Genomic DNA, 26113 nt, shown 5'->3' with positions numbered 1-26113 from the left:
TCCAGAAGCGCAGGCTTTTTCCCCGGGCCCCAGTACTGAAATGGCCAGCCTGCAGTCCAGAACTTTCACACATAGAAAACATTTGGCGCATCATAAAGAGGAAGATGCGACAAAGAAGACCTCAGACAGTTGAGCAACTTGAAGCCTGTATTAGACAAGAATGGGACAACATTCCTATTCCTAAACTTAAGCAACTTGTCTCCTCAGTCCCCAGATGTTTGCAGACTGTTATCAAAAGAAGAGGGGATGCCACACAGTGGTAAACATTGCCTTGTCCCAACTTTTTTGAGATGTGTTGATGCCATGAAATTTAACTTTTTTTTTTTCTTTAAAATTATACATTTTCTCAGTTTAAACATTTGATATGTCATCTATGTTGTTTTCTGAATAAAATACTGAAATTTTAATCTTCCACATCATTGCATTCTGTTTTTATTCACAATTTGTTCAGTGTCCCAACTTTTTTGGAATCGGGTTTGTACACCAGCAGCCTGAACTGTTGACACTTGACATGATGGGTTCGTGTAGTAGTTGATCTGAAAATCTGACCTTGTCCATCTGCATGCAACAGCACAAATAAGAAAATTAGAAAGGCTGACACTTTTCTAATCTTACTTCCAAGCAACTCAGTTTTAGTTAATGCTAAAGACAGACCCTACCATCTACATGTTGCAGTACAAATTCACTTTCACATTCATTCAACAGAAATTCTGGTTCATGGATGTTTTTTGTTTCATGCACCACTTTGAAATAAGCTAAAAAATATTTTAAAATAATACTTTCACTACAAATTATTTATCAAAAGCAGTATGTTGAAGAGTACTAAATTAAATGTAATTCTATTTGAATAGCACTTTTAACAATGGACATTGTCAGAAATAAATAGATTACAAATATAAATTTTAGTTTAATAAACAAGTCCCTATCTTTAAAGAGCAATCCTGTAACTACAGCAACAAGGTAAAAATCTTAAATGGTAAAGGTCAGATGGTATGAGGAAGAAAGGAACCTTGAGAGGAACCAGACTCAACAGGGAGCCATCCTCATCTGGGTGGCACCGAATGTCCATTTATTACAGTTTCATCTTTCCCTCACCTGTTCTCTGATGGACACTTGCAAAAACTATATGCAGCAATTAGTCCTAAGTCATTGTAACAGACAATTATGTTAATTAAAGTCCAAATCCATCTTTATGGTTCTTAAGTTTAACTACTCATTAACTCAATGGATCTTAATTGTCTCCAAATAAAAAGAATTACAGAGGTAGGATGTCAGCATGAATCAGGCAGGTTAGGAAAAAAGAAAAGTCTTCGGTTTAGAATGAACTAGTTTAATAATAATAATAATTATTATTATTTGTAGTAGTAGAAGTATTAAAACAATAACATAATATATTCACAAATTAACTAATTGATATTTAACAAATTAAAAATATATTTTGTGTTGTATAATTTAGCTTTTATTTAATATCTATGGATGCAGTCTCCAGTATTTGCACGGTTTATGTCCCCATGTATTGCGGCATGAGGAGCAATTCATTATGATGTATTTGCCTCTCTTCCAGGAAAGTAGCTGTCATATGACAGGGGAGAGCTGATTGGTGGGTGAGATTTAACCAAAACTAACTTAGGCAGAAAATAAAGTGGACTCTTAATGGTTGTCTGAGGGAGGAAGGGGCAACTCATTGGTTAAGATGCTGGATTTCTGACCAGAAGGTTGTGAGTTCAAATCTCACCATTACTTTGCTGCCACTACTGGGTTCTTGAGCAAGGTCCTCAACCCTCAACTGCTCAGTTGTATGAATGTGAGTATTGTAAGCCGCTCTGGATAAGGACGTCTTGACTGTTTATATTATTGTATAACTGCTTATATTGTATAAAATCAGATAAATTGCTCAGGTTAAGAGTGTCTGCCGTATGTCATAAACGTAAATGATAGTGGTAAAAGAAATAACATACATTACAAATTTATAAAGACACCACAGTGGCATTGCTAAGGCTTAAACCTTTGGCCTGTTGCTCAGTAATCCAGATCCTTAACCACTGAGGCATGGTTTTTGATTTCTAACAGTATTAATCTAAGGACTATTTATTAAGTCTCATTGAACAAAAGCAATCCTGGGATTCCAAAGTAAGATAATGTAAAGGACAATAAAAAAAAGAATAGAGTCACTCTACATTTTTTTCCATAATGAACAGGTATCAAGTCAAGTCAAGTTTATTTCTATAGCGCTTTTTACAACAGACATTGTCTCAAAGCAGCTTTACAGAAATCAACAGTCAAGGTGAACGATGTGCATTTATCCCTGATGAGCAGCCGTGGCGAGCATGTCTTTTTACTTGTAAATGTTCAGAGGCTCTTGGTCATCTCTTATTTGAATATGAAAAAAAACAGCATTCTTGACATAGTTAAGAGTTTTTAGCTTCTTTAAGGGGTGCTATTGTGTAGTTGTATGGAAAAAAATTTTAATTTTGGACTGATAAAAGTTGTTTCCCTCCAAAAAAGTTTTACTCTAAAAGCTGAAAGAAATAAAGTATGGATTCAAAAACTTTAATAATTGCAATTATAGAAATGTAATCAATGATGTGGTGCTGCGATGCAGCCTGATGCAGAGTAGAGTTCATTTTTCAAACTGGGACTTATAATGTTACACGTATAAAAATGGATGTTAGCGTGGTGGTACTACACGCAGTAGAAAGTGGCTAATGTGTCCTATTTATGATAGGTGGCGCACATGTCGCAGGCCAGTCCAGAGAGTTAATTAAGATAACAGACAGTGTTAGTGTGTGCATCTTGTGAACGAAGGCGTAAAACCCACAGATACAGAATCTGAATGTATCTACAGAAGACCTTAAATACAGAACTTGACTTAAACGCCCCTTGAATTTGCCAATTTCCAAAACTGCATGTACTAAGCTGTTTCATTCCTTTTATACTACAGCAAGTTGGCAATGGTTACAATATCTATATATTATACATTAAATTATACAATAAACATTTGCTTTTATCATTTACACGATGGCAAGGATATGTACCAGTTTCGCTTATGACTAAGAGCAATTAAAACAGCTTTTCATGTTAATAAGAAACAAAGTCCTCCATTCTGGATATTTCCTTGTGTCACAAAACCTAGTTTTACCTCTGAATGCAGCAAAGCACCAACACTGGAGACCACACTGTAACTCGAGATACAATAACATACTAAAATTGAAACACAAGCCTGTTATTTAAATTCTACCCAAAATACCTACAATATATTAACATATATATTAATATTAACTTCTGACCAATTACAAGCTTTGGTGGAAATATGTATATGTATGTATTTGCACAGTATATCCACAAAGTTTAAATTTTTTCATTTTGTGATGATAAAAAGGTCTGCATGAAAGAGCAAAGAGTGAGAGAAAAAGCGAAGAAGATATAGAAGCAGAAAGGAAAGAAAGTCTTCCAATAAGGCTGTAGTTTGGTGGTGGTTACACAGTCAACTGCCAATCATAACCTTCCCCATAAAAACCCAGTCTGGAAAATTTAATTCCACTGAGCTGCAGTTTGAGCCTCATATGCAAAAAAAACCCCGTACCTGTGAAACACCTAGAATGCACATTCACACACATTAGTCTTAAACTTTTCTATTGGCTTTAGTATTAATACAGCTAATTATGCTATATTTACACTTAAATATAGCCCTTACTTTACCCTAGTAACTAAAAAGAAACTTTTTTTTTTTTTAAATGAGTAACATTCCTTGAAAGGACCAGACAAATGTAACCACAAGATCTGAACTGGGAGAAGTGGAAGCTTAGTGGTTAAGATGGTAGGCTTCAAGTCAAGTCAAGTCAAGTTTATTTCTATAGCGCTTTTCACAACAGACATTGTCTCAAAGCAGCTTTACAGAAATCAACAGTCAAGGTGAATGGTGTGCATTTATCCCTGATGAGCAGCCGTGGCGACTGTGGCAAGGAAAAACTCCCTTAGATGTAATGAGGAAGAAACCTTGAAAATGACCAGACTCAAAAAGGGGAACCCATCCTCATTTGGGTGACATCAAGAGTTTGATCATAAATCTTTCAACAATACAGAACACTGGCGAGTGAGAACTAACATGATTACTGGAGTATAAGATTATAAGTAATGTTCTTTCTACGGTCTTTTACAGTCTATATGGTTAGTAGCTCCTAGTTTTATGAGCTCAAAATTTGTGATCATCACAGATCCAGCATCAGCTTCTCCATGCCAGAGCCTTTAAACACTCCAGGAGGTCCAATGTCAAAACCACACATGTAGCGGGATCCAATTGAAACTGGCACGTCTCTAGATGGTTCGGGATGTTTGTGAGTTCAGCATCTACTTCTTCAAAGGTCCATAATCTTCATGAGGTGGGACATGACTGGAGCTGGCCAAACCTCAGGGTGTCTCGGGATAGGGAGCGAAAGAGAAGCAGTGTAGCTGCTGTTCATGATATTAACAGCACAAGTTGATAATGTGCATGTGATCAGATGTTCTGGAGCAGAAGGTTATGATGTGAGACTTATGTTATGTGTAGGCTTTGCTAAAAATATATGTTTTTAATCTACAGTTAAACTGGGTGAGTGTGTCTGAGCCCCGAACACTGTCAGGAAGACTATTCCAGAGTTTAGGAGCTAAATGTGAAAATGATCTACCACCTTTAGTGGACTTTGCTATTCTAAGAACTACTAGAAGCCCAGAATTTTGAGATCTCAGGGAGCTTGACGTTTTGTATCGTGCTAAAAGACTGGAGAGATACATGGGGGCCAATCCATTTAGTGCTTTATAAGTGAGTAGCAGTAGTTTGAAGTCTATTCGAAACTTAACAGGAAGCCAGTGTAGGGATGATAAGATTGGGGTTATATGATCATATTTTCTTGACCTTGTAAGAACTCTTGCTGCCGCATTCTGAACTAACTGAAGCTTGTTTATTAATGATGCAGGACATCCACCTAGTAATGCATTACAGTAGTCTATTCTGGAGGTCATGAATGCATGGACGAGCTTCTCTGCATCAGATATATATAAAACATGTTTCTTAACTTAAAAATATTTCTAATGTGAAAGAAGGCTGTTTTTGTAACTTGGTTGATATGATTTTTAAAAGATAAGTTGCTGTCTAAAATAACTCCCAGGTCTTTTACCATTGAACTAGTGGTTACAGAACATCCGTCTAAATGCAGGTTGAGATGCTGGAGCTTCTGTATACTGGTTTTTGGGCCGATGAGCAAAATCTCCGTCTTATCAGAATTTAGTAGTAGAAAGTTATGGGTCATCCAATCTCTTATTTCTTTAACACACTCAGTTATGCGAGCTAATTGAGCTATATCGCCTGGTTTTGTTGAGATATATAGCTGGGTATCATCAGCATAACAATGGAAGCTAATTCCATGCCTTCTAATAATATTTCCTAACGGAAGCATGTATATTGTGAAGAGCAGGGGTCCTAGAACTGAACCTTGTGGCACGCCATAATTTACTAGCATTAGCCTGGATAGCTCTCCATTTAAATCTATGAAATGGTAACGATCGGACAGGTAGGATTTAAACCAGCTTAATGCCTGTCCCTGAATGCCGATGTAATTCTGTAAGCGATTTAGGAGGCGATCATAGTCTATAGTGTCGAATGCAGCACTAAGATCTAGTAAAACCAACAGCGAGATGAAGCCTTGGTCTAAAGCTAAAAACAGGTCATTAGTGATTTTAACTAGGGCAGTTTCTGTGCTATGAATGGCTTCATGGTCAGAATGTCATAAGGTTAAATCACAGCTCCACCAAGTTGCTACTGCTGCACCCCTGAAATGCTCACTTGTACAAATGAGAGTCTCTCTGTAGAAGGGCATTTAATAAATGCCATAAATGTAACTGTCAGGTTTTCCTGTCTTTGTTGGGAAATTGCTCTGTACCAGGATGTAAAAACACACCCATACAAACATAATAAATAAAGACAGAAAGTCACTTTTTTTTTCATAACGAGTATATAAAGTATTTATTTTTTTCCCTCTTCTTTAGAAAATATTGACCACAGTTACAGCATCTCAGAAATTTGATTTGTCCCAGTTCCGTTTGATTTGTTCATATACATGTGTATCAAGTGAAGTATTTAAAAAAGTGTTTCACTAATATTCATTATTATTAGCTCTTCTTCTAAAGGTAGGTATACTGTGGAATGATGTGTGGAGCCGCAAAGGCCAAGCCTTTAAAAACTAAAAAATGTGTACAATGTGGTAAGACTGAGCGTCCTCTTGACGTTGGGTTTCTCAATGTCCTGAGAAAATGCTGGATATAAAAATGCTGTGGTGCTGAGAGTCATACAGATTAACCCATGTACCGTTCTGATTACATTATATTACATTATGTTCATTCCTAAACAAGTTCATATAAATTATTAACTACCATGCATGTTTAAACAAGCATTTCGATATAAAAATAAGTTTTGCAAAATAAATAGGTTGATTTGGATTACATCAGGCCCTTGAAGAACTTATTTCTTCATCTTATTGCACTAGAATGTCACATTTTCTCCCAGCCTGACAGGAAGAGGAAGGGCGGAAGGAGGGGAGGAAAAACGGCATCCATGCTGATTTTCGGGTGTCGAGCTCGTGGTTTACAGTCCGTTTTTCACACGCTCGTTGATTCCAGTTTCGCTGATGATCAGTGTTGGGTGAAATTCTCTACCCTGCACCAGTTTCTCCAGTCCCTGTGCAGTAACAAAAATGTTCACTGTTAATAACTTGCAAAGATTTGAAACTCCCATGATGATAAATATTATTTGGCTAATTTTAATATTAAAATTATTTTATTAATGAATAAGCCTGCTCCTAGGGGAGGTCAGACACTATATCCAGTGGTGGGCAGTCAGGGTCAGCAAAGTCTTCTCTGCTGGCCTAAACACTATCAGAGGCACTGACCTACATTTACATCCTAAAATTCAAATATTGTTTTATGAAATTGTATTAATTTATTCCCAACAGTTTATTCTCTTCATTTCGTAACGTTTCTCTCGGCTGCACTGCTTCCAGTACGTGTATGTGGATGTTAGCTTTTTTGTCCAATCAGATTTCAGCCATGTGCTGCCATGTCAATCTAATCTGCCCAGGGCCTTCAGTACTGTCAGTACTGCTGGCCCTTTTACCTTAGAGAATATTTTCAATGAGTCAGTTTTTTTAACCAATCAGATTTCATGTTCACCTCACAGGGCAGCTAGCTGGCCCAGAATAGTGTCAGCATTTTTCCGTCCTCTGATTGGTTGGTCAGAGGGAAACTGTTACAGCCAGGTTTGACTGTCAAAACACGGTTGTAGTTTGGCACACATTAACACATCTGAGTTAGATTTTTTTTTACGCCTATGGAGGAAGAGAAATTGATTTGGTATCGGAGATACTTTAAAATACGTTTTTAAGAAAAGCTAGACATTGTGAGGAGAGGTGGGCTAACCCCGAAGCTAGCTAGTTTGTCTCAGCCCGGAAAGGATTTGTTCACCACTTCCAGACCAGTAAATACGAGCCGTACCATTGGATTACAGCCTCTGAGGATCGGTGCAAATTATAAGTCTGCATCTCTGGTGAGCAGGTTGTATTTTATTAACATTTTAATGTTTTTGTCATGTTATTAGACAAATATTGATTCTGAACTGCTCCAGATGATGTAGGTGCACAGTTGCGGTTGTAGTGTAGAGGTTTGGAGTCTTAACAGGGTTTCTTGTTCTAGTAAAATGGTATTCACCCTCCATATGTGAAATGCCTCTCTCTTTCTGTAATATTACTGTATTGTTATATTGCGTTTTTGTATAGTATTGATGGTTTCTATAATTGCGACGTGAGAGTGGTGGTATAAAGAGGTGGATTAAGTCAGGTAGGTCTCCACTGAAGTCCCAGGTACCAAATGCACGGCCCGCCACTGGCTACATCACTAAAGGTTTGCGGACACCTGGTCATAGGTATGGTATGTGCTTTTTGAGCGCATTCCACATTTAGTCCCAATTTTCTCTTATAATTCCCTCCACTCTTATAGTAAAATGTTCCACTAGATTATGTAGTGTGCTTCTGGAGATTTGTGCTCATTCAGACACAACAGTGTTAGTAAAGTCAGGTACTGATGTAGGTGAGGTGAGGAGGACTGGGGTGCAGTCAGTATTCACATTTCTCCCAAAGGTGTTCAATAGGGTTGAGATCAGAGCTCTATAGCAGTAGATCTTCCATTCCAATACACGCAAAGCATATTTTCATGGTGTTTGCTTTGTTCACAGGGGCATTGTCATGCTGGAACAGGTTCATGTCTTCTAGTTCAAGTAAAGAGAAAATTTCATGCAAACGAATCCAACTGTGTGAACCACATATGGTTGGAAAAGTCAGATGTCCCAATACTTTAATCCATATAGTGTATCTCAGTGGTTAAGGCATTGGCCTTTGAATCCAAAGGTCGGGAGTTCAAATCTCAGCCATGTCAAGCTGCCACTTCTGGGTCCCTTGAGTGAGGCCCTTGACCCCGTAGATACTCAGTTGTAAGAATAAGATAAATGTAAGTCGTTGTGGTCTGCCAAATGCCATAAATGTTGCTGTAGGAGTGCCTCTTGCCAGCCAATGAATATTGCTCACAAGGTCAAAATAAATAAAGTCCAAGGCTTTTACTAACCTCTCCCCCATAGGACACAAGTGGAGAGATCTCACATTTCATTGGCAGGTCAGTTCCATCCTTCAGACTGTAAAATATAGAGGGTCAAAAACATTTTTTAAAAAGTAGATAAATAAGAGGAGTAATCACAAAGATCTGAACACACTGTGTAGAAAAGGATTTGGGTTATAGGAAAAGCCCATTGCACTCATGGCTGAGCGAATGGTGGTGTAACAGTAACAGGAGTGGACAGATCATTAATTCGTCAGTCAAAATGAGCACCAAAGTGCTGCTCTGACCCATGTGATGTTTGTTTCAATGTCCAATTAACCAACTGTAACGTAGTGTTTAATGTTTTGTCTACGTTTCTATAGGCGAACTCAGGGGTCCCTCTGAACAATGCGAGAAAGATATTAAAAAATATATAATTTTAAATATATATTTTACTCATATCATATCTGTATTTGATAATAAATTTCCCTTAGTTATTATTGTAGCCTGATTATGTGTGACCCACCAGCTGACAGAATGGTACATTCAACATAACATAAATGTTTAGATTTCTATAGTAATGAACATGAAAAAAATGTCATTATGATGGTTATAATTCTCTTTTATTAGGTGATATACATTTCTTAAAAAAAGCACTGCTTATCTGTCTGTTTGGTGCATAACAAAATAAACGAATCTAGCATTAGGAGGCATAATAAATGCATCTACACAATAACACTGGTAGTCTCTCTGGCCCATGCCATTTTCTGTTACAGACCAAATTGGACCCCCATTAAAGAAACGAACAATTATTTAGCCCTCACAGAAAAAAAGTTTTGGGACCCCTGGTTTAGCTCAAGTGTTTAAATGGATGTTGTGCCAGCATTAGAGTAGTATAACAGTTTTTGGTCTGTATTTGTTCTCCCATGGGTAGTATCCCAGCTGCCAGTGCTAGCCCCTTGAGTAAAGCCCTTAACTGCTCATTGGATAAATAAGATAAATAGCTTTTCTTAAAAAGAATTTGTAAAAAGTGTAATACATTCCATAGAATTTGCATCTCTAACAACTTTGGAGTATAAGTTCTGAACATACAGATTATAGTGGCTTTGTATTGTGATTAAGTGGATTTTTTTTTTTCAACAGTTGGTTCTTTCTCCGTTCATGGTTTTGTTTACTACAACAACAAATAAATGTGCTTAATGATTTGTCCACCCGTGAACATTCAAAGAGATTTGACACAAGAACACTGATTTCACATGATCCAAAAGTATTTTTTTTGACTTGCGGCCAATAGGTGGTTAAGAGATTAGCGAAGAGAACTTGATTACGAGCAAGAGAGCACCGTACGGTTATGGTAGCGAGCGAACGAGTCGTGCCAATGTCCACCATGCCCTGCACCCTCTTCCCAGCATGCACCGTTTTTGCATGTTAGCGTCTACTCAAGAGTCATGGGCAGTAGGTTGAGAATACCAACCTTTACCGAAACACCAGGAGAGCCGAACTCTCCTCCACCTCCTGAGCTGGATTCTCTATCACCTACTGGCTGTTAAAACTACTAAGGGAGAAGCGAAAAAGCCCCATCACCATGCACTACCATAGAACCACAGAAATAGTTACTTCTGGCTGCCATCAGGTATGAGTGCCCCTGCTGGTCCGTGTCTAGAAATGTTACACAGGGAATAAGAGTGTAAAAAAAGGGGTGGCCTGAGCTGTAAAACACTGGACATACTGTGAAAAAAGAAATGTAGCAATAACATCTATCATGACTTCTTCCCTCAGGGTCAACCTTCATTGTACAATAGCTCTAAATTTGTTTATTCGTTGTCTAAAATGTTAGTGGTTCTTTATTTGTCAGAAAATAGCTTTGCATTTGTTGAATTATTGTTCAGTATGTTTTGATTCGTGGTTCAAAATCTGTGAATTCATTCATTATTCATATTTGTGCTCCAATGTGTATTTGTGGGGGGGAGTGGTGGCTCCAGCGGTTAAGGCGCTGGGTTGCCGATCGGAAGGTCTGGGGTTCAAGCTCCGGTATCGCCAGGCTGCCACTCTTGGGCCCTTGAGCAAGGCCCTTAACCCTCTATGCTCCGGGGTTCCCTTACGAGGGAAATATCAAGGTCCGTGACGTCGGAGTGACGTGGGGCCGCCTTCCTGTGGGCTCACCACCTGCAGGAGGGACCGTAAGGGACGGTGCTGTGAGGATTGGGCAGCAGTCGAAGGCGGGGGCCTGCTTAGACTACTGCCCCCGCGACCCGAATTACGGATAAGCGGGAGAAAATGAATGAAAGGATGATGAATGTGTATTTGTATATTTGTTTGTTTTTGTGTACTTATTGTTCAATACGTTTCTATTCATGCTCCAGAATTTTGGTTTCTATCTTGTCCAGGATGCATTTCCTTTTCTCCAATATCGTATTGGTTTAGTTATTACTCAATACAGTTGTGTTTCTTTTGTTGTACACGACGTTTGTATTCGGGTATTTTTGAATCATTTATTGTACATGTCAGCTGTTTAACTGTAAAGAAACCTTGATTTTGAGAAAGGCTCCAAGATATAAACTGACGCTGATGATTATATTGATTATAATCTCACTGTATAATGACATCAGTTTATGATTTGCATCATGTGACTGTGTTCGTCGACTGCTTTTTTATGTGGATCAGGCCTGAGAGAGAGAGCAATATTTAGCTGTAAACAGCCATCAGGCAAACCTCAGATCCATGCAAGCTCTCCATTGAAGACAGAATAAAGCACTGTATACTTATATAAGGACAATTTTGAGTTTATCAAAAAAAAATTTAAAACTTCTAAATGATATGTTTAAAACACGTTATTCTTTTTAATTATCTAGACACATTTAAATGGTATATTGCAAACCTGACTATCGATCTAAATAAATAAATAAATAAATAAATAAAAATGGTGCTCACCTGGGTATAGCAGGCACACGGGTTCCATTCTCATCAATAAAATGGCCGCCTGCGTTAAGGATCCAGCGGTGGTGCAGGGACATAAGGGCATGGCGTGCAGTTGTGGGAGTGTCCTTCACATCCTGAATGTCTGCATTCTTCAGTGGAGAAAACTCATCCTCTCTCAGCACCTCATACACCACAAACCTCCTAAAACCCCCACGAACATATAAATATATATATAAATAATACTGCACTAACACCAGGAAATGGACTTTAAATCCACAGGAAGTGCTAAACCCTGTTGAAGATGGTCGCTGATGCAATAAAGGGAAGGTATTACAATACAATCAGTGCATAAAGGACAGAAATGGATATTTGTGTTAGATTTTCCTACAGTATTTTTAACCAAGACGTTTTTTCTTTTATTCAGACAGGGTACAGGAAAGAAAAGGAAATAAAAAAATAAAAAATAAAAGCACTAACTTGGCAAACTGGAAGATGTCAAACACGAATTTTTCCATCTTTATTCCGTTGGGTTTCTCGGGGTTGACCTGCTCGCCTTGTGCGTCCACGTGGGGGATTTTCTTCTGAGCCACATGGTGCTGCAGTTGAGGCTCATGGGTACTGAAAGACCAAGTGTCGAAAAGGCAAATGAGAAAGATGAATACGGGGATGTTCTTTCTATTAGAATGTCATATGAATTACAATGCGAGAGCACGTCTGGTAAAAACATCACGGGTTTAAAATCCCAGCCTAAATCTGCAGATGTTCCTTTCTCGACTTTACCTCATAGTTTCAGTCCATTCTGTTCTATTTACAAGACGGCAAACAGCTCATAAAACTCCTGCTTCAACATGGTATTGCGATAGGTTGCCTAGCAACGCTAAATCCAACCTAAATCACATTTTCATTCAATGATGTGAGAGACCCATGAATTCAAAGATATTAATTACTCTTGAAATAATCATTAAAAAGAAATAAAAACCCCTGCGAGATACTGCGCTGGAAAAAAAAAATTTATATAGTTCTCTTACTTGACGATGTCTTTGAGGAAAGAAAGAGTGAAGAAATGATTGGCCACGTTCCCGGCGTTAAACATGAGTCGACCGTCACCGCTGCGCTTCTGAGCTGTAGCCATTGTGATTTCGCTGTACTCTACTACTTGGTACCGGCCATCCACCTTACAGACCACGCCCACTGCCTCGGTCGGATTGTTTTTCTCAACCACCTGCCAATGAACAAACAACCAGGGATGGGATTTGTGGTGTTAATGATAAAAGCAAGCAAACTGATCCCAGTGTAAAGAATATCACTGCTAAAAGTTTAGGAATATGCATTTTGTGGAATAATATTTTTTTAAAGCATTGTGGTAAAAGGGCGGAGCCATGCGGGAGGGCGGAGTCATGTGGGAGGGGCGGGCTGACAATAGGAATCTTGCCCAGGGTTCCAAAAATGCTAGAAATGGCCCTGATCATATATGTAATAACCAGGAATTTACTAAAAGAAGATTTCACCGATGAATCACTTGTGACACAACCGTGAATTTCTCAAGTCAAAATTTTGTCATTTTCCGAGAAGTAAACGCAATACTTTTGTTTCATTGGATGTTTGTTTTGGTTTTGTTTCGCACTCAAAATAAATAAATAAACCCAAAGGCAAAAATCTACTTGGAAAACCTAAAAAACTAAACAAACTTTCTTTTCGGCTTCTCCCGTTAGGGGTCGCCACAGCGGATCCTCCGCACGTTTGATTTGGCACATGTTTTACGCTGGATGCCCTTCCTAACGCAACCCTCCCCAATTTATCCGGGCTTGGGACCGGCACTAGGAGTGGCTGGGGATGGTTCCCTGACCGGGAATCGAACCCGGGTCGCAGCGGTGGGAGCGCTGCATCTTAACCACTAGACCACCAGGGGACACTTGGAAAACCTAAAACTTCTGCAAAAAAAAAAAAAAGATTAAACAAAATGAAAACTGCCTGAAAATATAATAAAAGCACAACAAATTTGCACAAAAAACAAACAAACAAACAAACAAAAACGATTGGTTCATTAAAGTACCAACTAATTATAACCAAATTGTATTTATTCTATTGTTTTGTGTGTCAGTCCGTAATACCCACATTTCTATTATTTACTGCTGTTTGGCTCAGATTTGTTGCTCACATCTAGAAAAAAAAAACGCCACAACACAAAACACGGCATACATTCTGGTCATTTTCTGCAAGCGGGTGGATTCAGAGTTAAATTGCTTTCTCAAGGTTTTCTGAACCTCGCTCGTGAAAGCGGACCAGCAGCTTTAGCTCCTGCTAAGTTCACTAATATTGCAGCAAAAAAACACGCGCAAAAGTATTTTCTCTCTTCAGCTATACTAAGGCCACTTTTATTAAAGCCATGGTGTGTCTTTGACTAGAGATTCCATTGACTTTTCGCCATGTCTGGAGACGGCATTAAATTAAAACAAGGCTAGAAAAGAAAAGAAAAGAAAAAAAAAAAACACTCCTGGGAGTAAGAAATTATAAGGTCTCGGTTGATGATGGGTTCACATAAGAGGATGAACTAAAGCCACGCTAACTGCATGGTTTACATGTTACAAGCGGTAGGTGGGTTCAAGTCATAAACCCACTGTTTAATTACTAGTGCGAGTCTGCACCCAGGACTTGTAAACATTATAAAACGCGAAAGCATTTCAATCTGTGCATAGTTTCACAGGCATTCATGTTTTTATTCACCAGAAATTGTAACATAATGGTCAAGGATAATGGACACCAGGGTTTGTGCTCTTTTCTCATAAAAACACAAGAGACTTTTAAAGATTTTTCCCAGATTCTCAAAGCACTAACAAAATAACATTTTTTCAGACTTGAATTTGTTCTTTTTAATGCAGAATTCCATGTGCTGATATTTAAAAGGTCGTTCGCTGTAATGCTGAAAGGGAAAACATGGAAGGTGATTTGGGAAAAAAAAATATTTTGCATTCGTGCAGAAAATCGAGTCATGGATAAAGACCAGTGATATCAAGCCATAGTGTCAGTAAGTAAGAAATTAAATAAGAAATTTAAAAAGTAAGTAAGTGTAAATAATTAGATAAGAAAGGGAGAGCGAGAGAGACAGATAGAGAAAGAAAGAGGGATAGAGAGAGAAAGAAAGAGGGATAATGACAGAAAGAAAGAGAGAGAGAAAGAATTAGAGAGAAGGAGAAAGAAAGAAAGAAAGAAAGAAAGAAAGAAAGAAAGAAAGAAAGAAAGAAAGAAAGAAAGAAAGAAAGAAAGAAAGAAAGAAAGAAAGAGAGAGAGAAAGAATTAGAAAGAAAGAAAGAAAGAAAGAATTAGAGAGAGGGAGAAAGAAAGAAAGAGAGAGAGAAAGAATTAGAGAGAGGGAGAAAGAAAGAAAGAAAGAGAGAGAGAAAGAATTAGAGAGAGGGAGAAAGAAAGAAAGAGAGAGAGAAAGAATTAGAGAGAGGGAGAAAGAAAGAAAGAGAGAGAGAAAGAATTAGAGAGAGGGAGAAAGAAAGAAAGAGAGAGAGAAAGAATTAGAGAGAAGGAGAAAGAAAGAAAGAGAGAGAGAAAGAATGAGAAAGAAAGAAAGAAAGAAAGAAAGAAAGAAAGAAAGAAAGAAAGAAAGAAAGAAAGAAAGAAAGAAAGAAAGAGGGAGAGGGAGGGGGGGCAGAGGAAGAGAGAGAGAATGAGAGAGAGAAAGAGGGGGAGAGAGAGAGATTAAAAGAGAGAGAGAGAGAGAGAGAGAGAGAGAGAGAGAGAGAAAGAGAAAGAATGAGAGAGAGAAAGATAGAGAGAGGGAGAGAGAGAGAGAAAGAGAGAGAGAAAGAGAGAGAGAACGAGAGAAAGAACTAAGCTTATAATCCACCACAGGATCTGATGATAATAAACGGCTGAACATCTCCACTAGTCAGCTGTTTTCAAAGCTTTTTCACAGAACATTAAAATACATATTAAAAATCCATTTATATCCATATTTCACATCAGGACAGTCGTCCTGCTGCTTTTCTGTGATGTACAAGAACAACCTAGACGCATCTTTGCCAACCGCAATGAAAGAAAACACATTTCTCTTTCACCAAACAGAAATCTGGCCAAGTGTTTTCAAAAATTCTTCACTGACGTGGCGAGCGGCCCTTCACAAGACACGGACGGAAGACAAATGTGAACAGGCGTGGTGAAAGGGAATGTGTAAATGATGGGTAGACACCAATGAGGGCTCAATTAGAGTAAATCTCATCAGAGCTGTGGTCAGAGCAGTCATGTGGAAACATTTTACTTCATTCAGAATCATGAAAAGAAACATTTCCTTGTTCACACGGACCATTAGAGCAAGTCTTTAACCTCCCTAAAGACCTACAGCATTCGAAATAGACCCAAGGACCCTGGTGTTCATTTCTTTCCAGATGTTTAGTCATTAGCTGGAAGCTTCGCCTGACATGTGTGTGAATTTGATGGGATATGCAGATATATAATTTCACTGTAATATACAGTATAAATCTTTTTGCTCTTTTACCTTTAAGGTATTGTCTTGCAAGGAACTATTTCCCATTCACACTGTCAGCTAAACTCAATTAAGTCTGAAAAGAAGGGCAGAATGGACATTGCAGACGTAGTAGAAGAGAATAACTCAAAAACACAGCAGAACCCTAGAAATTATAGAAACATCATTCAGAAATGTAATTTTAGTAAGAAATTGCACCATCTAGTGAGCGTCAGAGGGGGTGCAGGGTATGACAGAATAGGGGTATATACAGCTGCTGTATAATCCGTTTACACAGAGAAGAATGCTTTTAATTCATACAAATAAATGTTCCAGAGGTGGCGGTGGGGTGGTGGTGATAATATCTGGCAGAAAGTTAGATGTCTCCATATCGACTGCATGTTTGATTTGGAACAGGTTTTACACCAGATGCCCTTCCTGACGCAATCCTCCCATTTGATCCAAGCTTGGGAGCAGCAATGAGTGCACACGCTTATGCAAGTCCCTTTCCCCCTGCCCCAAGTGGCTTGGTAAGTTCCCTGCCTGGGAAACAAACCCTGGCTGATAGACAACTAGGGAAGTGAGCATGTCTTTTAGTGTCCTCCAATAAACTTACAAAAGGAACAATGCTGACACTACACATCATACCAATGGATCTTCAACTCTGGACTGGACTAGCACAGCGTCATGTTATACCTCATCACTTTTAAAAAAAAATTTATACCAGGAAATAGACTCTTTAATGACAATCACAATTACATAGAAACGAAACTGGGAAAATGTAAGTAATTACTTACTTAATTAATTTATCTTTTCTAACCACTTAGTCGGGGTTGTGGTGGATCGGGAGCTGGGGACGTTAGGCTTGAGGTAGGAATTTTAAATATAGATCGAAATTTTGTATTCCGATTTACGATGTCCACTGGAACATCTTTACAATTAACATCTTCACTGGTGTCTATGATGAAGTGTGGATTCCTACTAACAATATAGTTTCTTAACTTCCCAATAGAAGAAGTACAGTGGGATTTAACCCTTGCTTTACTTCTCACTTTCTTAACTTTTATGATACGCTGATCATCTTATAGATGCACAGATCACGATAGATCATTGTACTGTCATTGATCACTAACTAGCTGAGTGTCTGCCAGGGCAACTTTGTTGTATTGCTGCACTGCGTTCTGAAACATTGAACATTTGCACCAACGCCTCAACTAATTCCTGCATTAATCTCTAATTCATATGATATTAAACTGGAACTTTGTGAATGTTAAAAAGAGCTTGTGTTGTTTTTGTTTTACAGATTAAAAAAACGTAATTTTCTATGCAATCAACAAAAAAAAAAAATCTCCAATTTCTTATTTGAAGAATTTTTTAAGTCATATTTGAAGAATGACTTCAGTTATAAGGGTAAAACCTGCATGGCCTGTGTGATCACTTACCTTAGCGCCGCAGTCTGCTCCCTTACGCACACAAAACCCAACAAAAGCCGGATCGGCCACTTTCACCAGGATGTTGTCCACGCAGTAGACGTGGATGTAGTTGATTCCTCTTTTCTCCATGTCCTCCACAATCTTATACACTCCCAGCGCTCGGTAAAGGCCTCCGTTGCCGTCTGAATCGACAAAAATGGTTCATAGTGAATGCTTTGAAATGTTTTGAAATTTTAATGTCAGATTCAATCTGGGAGGCCCACAGAGATGTCAATTCTGCTCTAATAACTTGTAAGACCTGGGCAATAAGTGAAAAAGTCATCAAAAGACAACAAAAGTAAAAAGAACCAACGATCGCTAAATTAATTTCATTCGTTTTTTTATAAAAAAAAAATTTAGACTTTCAGCCTCCTGTTTGAAATCTCGACTAAAAATAGGCAAAACAACACACACACACACACACACACACACACACACACACACACACACACACACACACACACACACACACACACACACACCTCATGTATATCTGATTTGTCCTAATTTCGAATACACGAATTAATAACTCACAGTTATTTGTTTCTGTAAATCTCCCACTATCTGCATGTGCAATGTATCAGATTGCACAGAAAATTATACTTTTTTTAATTAATTGAGATATTAGGTAATATTGTCATCCTAAAAACAATGTGATCTTTCCTTCTTATTAAGCCACCAAACTGCATCAAGATCGCAGGGCAATAAAATTACAATACAATACAAATATTCGACAAAGTATTAGTATAGGTGTGAAAACGAGGAGTAAAATATCCTAATTGCGTCTATTTTTTTAATAAAAATGTGTCAGTTTGAATGTAAAATTCACTGCACATGTATATAATTCACAACAATTCATTCTTCATTTAATTCAATGTTTGTATGATTTACACTATTTGGATTTTTGACACCACAAGAAAGAACAAAGGTGTGCAGAGTTTTATATCCATTGCACATTTACTTATATGGATCGTGCATTTGTCCCAAGTAATTAACAGCCTTCCTCCTGCCATCCTATGAACTAATTGGCTGATTATATGATTATTATACCAGCCAGCATTCAGCACAATTCCACATACAGATTGTCGTCTAAAATAATTAGTTAATCAGCTGCCTATTCACAAAACATACCAGATACATTTTCCCCCCTGATTGTTAGATACCGACATCATCAAAGCTCAAAGATGTCACCTACATTAATACCTTAATAGTGGGAGAATCTCATGCCTTTTTTTTTTTTTTTTTTTTTTTTAGTTTTATAAATACAAGTACTAGGAGTTTTCCACTTGTAAATATACATATGTACGAGTTCAGGTTCAATTTCAATAATGCTTGAATAAAGTACTTAATACAGGTAAAATGACTAAGAAATTGTGACTAATAAATACTTATAATGTACAGCCAGCTGATGCCTAACAAACCTTGACATAATAAAATATGTAGCACCCTTAAGTGTTAGCTATAATGTGCATCAGATGTTAAAAAAAACTACAGAAGCTCAAGGGGAAATACTCAAGTTTCATATTCAGGAACAGATTGAATTGTAAAATTTCACCTGGTGCCATGGAGAGTTTGCCTTTGCCTTCAAGTATGATCTTTCCATTGAAGTCCATGGCAGGAAGCATGCCCTGCTGGAAGAATATGACGTTCTCTTTCTTCAGGCCAAAGTACTTGTGTTTGGAAAAGAACTTTTCGGTGGACTCCATTGTTCTGCCGCTCGTCATTATGTACCTAAAAGGGGGGAAAAAAACAGAAAAAAAAATAAACCAAACCCAGAAAACTGGTTGATATGCAGATAATTATTACTGTGTGACACAAAAAGAAATTACCAGCCAAGTGCCAGGAAAAGTATTTCCTCATTAAAGACATACCTAAACTACTTATTTCTGAATAACATGGTTTATTGGTTTTATTTCATTATGAGAGTCATTTTGTGCGATTTAACGGGTTGTTTAGAAATTTAGGGAAAAAAAAAAAAAGAAAAAACACACACACACACACACACACACACACACACACACACACACACACACACACACACACACACACACACACACACACACAGCAGGCCTGATCTACTTCCATCAGGACAGCATGCTGCTCGCACGTCTGCTTCACTTTCACTATTCACTTTCACCATCATTTTTCACAACCTTTCAGCTGGCGAGGTTTCAAGAAGAAAAAAAATAAAGTACAATAGAAAACAATTGCTGGGGATTTATTTATTTTTTTTATTTATTTTATTATTTTTATTTCCTTAAAACTTTCTATACTGTAGGTTCAAGGGTTGGTTCCTGAATGGAGATTTACTTTGTAATATTATTTATTTATTAACTTTTTTCTAATTTGTCAGAATAGTTCAATTCATTTCCTATTTTCGAAAAGCTGCTCTATAAGGTTTATATGTATTCTCTGGCTCAATCGTGTTGTCGTTTCTATAGCAACAGCTTATTTCGCATGCGTTGGAAGAGTTGTTGGGAAATTTATACACAAATTTATACAGGAGTCTAATCATAATAACATCTAATGCTAAGTTTCCAGGGCATGCGGTTGTAGGAAATTGTGTGAGTTTATTAATGACCTGTGGATCCACTTATCCCTTATGTTCCAGCAGCTATAAACAACTGCTCCTTCATCATCCTCCATTTTTTATATAACAAAACTCTTTGTTGTGGTGGGAAATACAGTTGTTACAAAGACCTGACACTGAAAACTCCTTTCAAAATTACAGTAAACTTCTCGAAATCAACCACACATTTATGTTTATTGTCCACTATACAAATCCCTGATTTATTATTTATTTTATTAGAAATTATAATATATTACCGTAATTTCCGGACTATTAAGGGCACCCAAATATAAGCCGCACCCACTGAATTTTACAAAGATTTTTATTTTGAACATAAATACGCTGCACCTGTCTATAAGCCGCAGGTTCCTACACTGAAACTAATGAACTTTACACAGGCTTTAATGAAAGACAGTGTCTGTAACACGGCTTGTATCTAAACAGTAGCCTACCAAGAAAGTCATTGTTCACTGTCTTCCTCCTTCCTTTCACAACTATTTCTCTCGAGAGTTTTTCTTTTGGCATCGTCGTGCGTTTAAAAATCACCATCGGTGAAGCTTTTCTCCCGATGCCGTGCAGCTCAGAACACTGGTGAAGTGTGTTTTTTTTTATGCCCGGTTGTTTTCAGCGTGACGAATGATTCACATTTCCTGTAGACAGTCCGAGTGAGCGGCAGGTCAAAAGTCAGAGGAACATCATCCATATTTATGATGTGGTGCGGCCCGATTCAGTGGGAGCGCATCTGATTTAATATAAAGAATTTCATTGGTTCACCTGAACCCGTTCGGCAATTTCATTGGTCTGATGTTATGGGGTTCAGTTTTTTGGCTTGAAGTTTGTAAAACCGGGAAAACCCCAGGAAAAATCCATTAATTAGCCGCTTCATTGTTTAAGCCGCAAGGTTCAAAACGTGGGAAAAAAGTAGCGGCTTATAGTCCGGAAAATACGGTACATTGAGTGCATTAACATTAACCTGAACTACAGAGACTAATTACAAGAGCTGTATTATAGAAAATACCTTCAGATCAATCAGAATTATGAATTCAACAGCATTAGTATTAATCTAAATCGTTTTCATTCATTAAGCATTAAACACATTCTATTACTTTGGTAAATAATAACTTATATAAAGTATAATAAGTCTTGTGTTATAATGTTACAATGTGTCCAATATTAACATTTCTTTGAATGTAACTTATTGTACAATAACTAAAAATCTTAAAATACTTAGTTACTGATTGGTATAAATGTAATTGAATTCATGTTTATTTGTATATCGCTTTTAAACACTGTCTCAAAGCAGCTTTACACAGATAATACACTGAAAAAGAAAGGCTGCACGATTTCGAAAAGATGTCATGTTGCGATTTTTGCGGTCGATATTGCGACGTACGACTGCGATATAATAAATGGTTTCACAAATCGAGGAAATTGCACGCAGATTAGCGACAATGCTGAAATGTGTATTTGTAAAACTATCAAGTTTTTCAATTATGGATCATTTATTTGCATTAAATATTACAGCTAGATTGCACAAAACAATAAATAACAACAAATATGATACTTGAAACATTTTGTCCAAACTAAATCTAGACCATCATTATCCAACAAAATGAAATAATAAACTGGACTATCAACACTGTTATGTTTTCAATGTCCTCACCATGGAATGCAGCACTCTGTGCCGTACTCCTGCTTGGCGAGCTGCTCCAGTCGGATGATGCGCTCGGCCTGGATCTGAAACAGGGTTTTGTGCGAAGGCAGGCCGACATCATACATGCCTTTAGGGTACGTCACCCCGAGTCTGGTTCCCTGACCTCCAGCTAGTAGCAGAACTGCCACTTTACTCTGTGATATACATCTCAAACCTGCAGACATAAATCAGAGCTTATCACCATTTTTACTCCATAATAACTTTCTTTCGGCTTCTCCCGTTAGGGGTCGCCACAGCGGATCATCCGCATGTTTGATTTGGCACATGTTTTTACGCTGGATGCCCTTCCTAACACAACCCTCCCCATTTATCCGGGTTTGGGACCGGCACTAAGGCTTGTGCAACCCTAATGGCTGGGGTCGGTTCCCTGACCGGGGATCAGAGCACCATATCCTAACCACTAGACCACCAGGGAACCTCCATTTTTACTCCATAATGAAATTAAATAATTATAAACACAGCATTAGTGGGTTTGTACACTAATGGGGACACAAAAATTAAAAAAGATAGGAAAAGAAACTCAATTTATCAACCAGTTGTTTGTGCAATCTTTTGACATCTGTCTATGCCTTTAAAAGAAAGGTATTTAGTAGAGCTTGCTTTTAGTACATGTTTCAAAAACGTTGTAATAATCTCTAAAGCAGGTATAATCTTATCTTTAGGACTATTTAAACGCATTGTAAAATGTTTATTATTATTTTTTTTTTATAAATCTATGTGGAGGGGGGAAGAAATGTACGTGCAAATCAGGAGGACAAACGTATTGGATTCATAAACCATTTTATAACCGTTATAAACTCGCTGCACTGAATTGTAGGAAGACCCGCCTTGATAACATGACACGCACTTATCTTATATAAACTGCACTCAAGTTTATATTCACCAAGCCATATTCAACCTCTAGCATACTTTTTAGCTTCTAGCTTAAACTTTCTTATCCTCCACACACACACACACACACACACACACACACACACACACACACACACACACACACACACACACACACACACACAATAAGAACCCTTTGGGTGGGAACTGGAAACTGTCAGGCTGACAAAAGACTCAGAATTTTAGTAGAAAAATAGGGAGTGATTAAGTCTTGACACAATGCTGAATGACCTCATAAAAACAGGAGTAGGACACCAGTTACGTCAGTCCTAAGTCCCACAACCAGATGACTACAACTACAACCAGATGGTCCCAAATGTGTTGCCCAAATCCGGATGAAGAATCAACAGTAATATGTTTATCCACCCCCAGAAAAGACTCATCAGTAATGCATGTTATATGTATGAAATTTAGATTTAAAACCAAAAAAAACAAAAAAAAAACAACAACAACAACAACAACACTAGTCCTGAATCTTTCATTAGTAAAATGATCTGAAAAGTCTAACCTTCTTCCTCCCACTCTTTCAGAGAATCGTGGTCACGCGTCACGCTGCCCAGAACTTCAGGTGGCACAGGCTCCATCCTGCTGTCCACCTTCTCCTGCTTGCTCTGACCAGAATTCTCCATGGCCTTTTTGAAGAAGGTGTTAATCTCCTGGAAGTCCATAACCTCAAGCTCTCTAGCCAGCTCTGATTGTTCCTCAGGATTCAACTGGTCCCAGAACTGCAGCAGATGAGACTGGCCAGCTTCAGCCAGACTCTGTGCCAGTTTATCATTCTTCATGTTCACAAATCTGGAAATATAAAGTAAGACAGAACTGCAGATACAGACAAGAATGAAGGCAAGAGTACTGATAAGGTTAAAGAGTTGTATTGAATTCCTGGCAAGAACATGCCTTTATTACCCTGACCTGCATTTATAGGATAACTGCGGAAAACGAAAGTACCATGGAGGCAGAAGATTGTGTAGACCTTCAATCAGACAATCAGTCCGATCGAGATTTTAATATGTATAAAACCATCATGTAGGTCTACCTCAGGATTCTGACACCATCTTGTTTTCCCCTCAGAGGTCATTATTATTACTCATTAAAACATTAAGCAATACTCGAGCCGCACTAATCGAGGATGACATTTAATTGCGTTACTGTTTCCACCCCCCCCCCCCATTTACTGCAGAACTCCACCAGATGACATTTTCATTCTGAACAATTTTTTTACGTATTCATCGTTTCATTTAATGTCACATACTCGTTCCTATTTTTATTTACAATACAGCCGCTATGAAACAATCATTCCCTCCCCAGGCTCTGTTTTCTTTTCCTCTTCCTTGAAGGTGGTTTAACAATACAAAAAAATGTCGATCGTCATGTTGCAGAAGAACCGGAAATTCATGAAAACATCCCTGTGACTTTTACTATTACGTCTTGCACCTGAAGCACCAGGAGACTCCTTCTATACAAATTATATTTCCTGAAAACATCGCCATATAAACAAAATGTTAATATATAAACCTGCGATTTTAATAACAGATACTACCGGCCGAGCTCAAATCAATGAATTTTCATCAAATCTGGTAAACGAATATAACGACATTATATTGGTATACGAAGTATAAAATAAAGTACTTTTTTCTTTCTTTTATCCACAACTTCGAGTGTGTTAATAAATGTACACATACGACATAAATGTACATGAATGACACACGAACACATAATGTAATGGAAGAAAGCTTTCATCCCTTAAAGATGTGTGTAAATGTTAGCTTTGTGTCTGGATCCACACCTTAAATAAAACCCAGACCCTCCAGGTACCTAAGGGAAACTTATTCCACAAACAATCAGGACACACTAATTACAATCGTGGATTGTATTCAGGACGGACTGCAGGCAAATTGGGGCAAAGCACCGGTGTGCTAAATGCGAGGCTGTATTTTTAACAGACGTGATCATACTGATGAAGTATGAATGAAACGTAACGTCACAGGCATCGGGGCGTGGTCAAGCACAGGTGTCCTGTTGGCATGGCTGTCAGGGGGCGTGGCTTGTTGACCGAGTCACTAAGGCTCGGTCTATTACGATAGATTAAACAGTAGAATAAACATTTAAACGAGTGTGGCGGCTTTAACACTAAATACGTATCGTTTACATATTTACTGATAAAACAGCAGGAGATGATAAATAAACTGCTGCAGATAGAAAGAGAGAAGCACACACGTGTATATACATTAGGTTATTACAATGTCTAATTTTATTTTCCTTTTTAGTAAAACTATTAAACTTTTTTTGCCAAGCCGGCAATACGAATATTTCTATTTGAGCAAACTTTATTCTTGACAGAGAGAGAAAGAGAGAGCGAGAGAGAGAGAGAGAGAGAGAAAGAGAGAGAGAGACACACACACACACACACACACACACAAAGAGAAAGAGAGACACAGACACAGAGAGAGAGACACACAGAGTGAGAGTGAGTTAGAGAGAGAGAGAGAGAGAGAGAGAGAGAGAGAGAGAGAGAGAGAGAGAGAGAGAGAGAGAGAGACACACACACACACACACACACACACACACACACACACACACACACACACACAGAGAGAGGGACACACAGAAAGAGTGAGAGTGAGTTAGAGAGAGAGAGAGAGAGAGAGAGAGAGAGCGAGAGAGAGAACACAATGAACGAGTTGTCCTGGTCTACAGTGATATTTAGAAATGGCTCTGATCCAACAACTGTACATCTTCATAGATCAGAATTACTACTGCTATTTATAAATCTCTACATGCAAATATAAAGATTGACTTGTACTCGCGTGTGTGTGTGTGTGGCACCTAAAACCATGTGCTTCCAGACCTGACCTGAGACTGAAATCCCACCCTGACCCGAACATGCAGTTCTGCTGTTATTCCTACCTCGTGTGTTTTTGCAGACACTCGGTGGATCTTGACGTTTCCGCTCTTCGATCGTTTCCCGGTTCTAAAAGACGGACTGCGGTTCTCTCGTCTTTACTCCAGCGCCTCCGCCCCCGGGGGGACGCCGCCTCCCGCTTCCGTCATTTGACGTGGCACCGAAGATACAACCAGGAAAACTTTCTCCGCCGTCGCCCATCACGCTTATTAAGTCCCGCCTCCTACTTTGCTGATTGGCTGAAAAATCATGGTCTGGAAAATTAGCCAATCATAGCGCGGAGGGAGGGACGCTACCAACCAATGAAGCTGCACCAGGAAGCTAATGTGTACATGAAGTCTAAAAGTCGTCTGTTTATTTTTTTTAACTGTAATAAATTTTTTTTATTGTATTTTATTTTATTCATATAATAAAAATGAAATCACTAGCATTTATATTTAGGAAGAAGGAAATCGATCATATCAAAAGATGATGTTTTTCCCGTCTTCAACCCTAAGCCATTACAAGGAAGGAAGTTCCTTGTAATGAAAAAAAATAAAAAATCAATCAGTAATATTAATAT

General features: G+C 38.2%; 1 protein-coding gene across 2 annotated transcripts; it reads right to left on the bottom strand.

Moving 5' to 3' along the window:
* Positions 1-5968: 5968 nt before the first annotated feature.
* On the bottom strand, positions 5969-25764 carry uap1 (UDP-N-acetylglucosamine pyrophosphorylase 1). Of its 2 annotated transcripts, XM_083567372.1 has the most exons (11): positions 25557-25709; positions 23158-23444; positions 21708-21912; positions 19031-19206; positions 17446-17618; positions 12561-12754; positions 12010-12150; positions 11545-11733; positions 10231-10272; positions 8644-8710; positions 5969-6709 (listed from the first exon to the last, which is right to left on the bottom strand). In XM_083567372.1, the coding sequence occupies exons 2-11, from the start codon at positions 23432-23434 to the stop codon at positions 6617-6619; spliced, it is 1557 nt and encodes a 518-aa protein (XP_083423498.1). In that variant the 5' UTR covers positions 23435-23444; positions 25557-25709; the 3' UTR covers positions 5969-6616. The 2 variants fall into 2 exon arrangements, with proteins under 2 accessions (XP_083423498.1, XP_083423499.1); XM_083567373.1 differs by lacking the exon at positions 10231-10272 and having other exon boundaries at positions 25557-25764.
* Between the last annotated feature and the right edge of the window lie 349 nt (positions 25765-26113).

Source organism: Silurus aristotelis, assembly GCF_946808225.1.
Source record: "Silurus aristotelis genome assembly, chromosome: 2".
In the NCBI taxonomy this organism is placed as follows: Eukaryota; Metazoa; Chordata; class Actinopteri; order Siluriformes; family Siluridae; genus Silurus; species Silurus aristotelis.
This window is presented reverse-complemented; position numbering and strand designations above follow the sequence as displayed.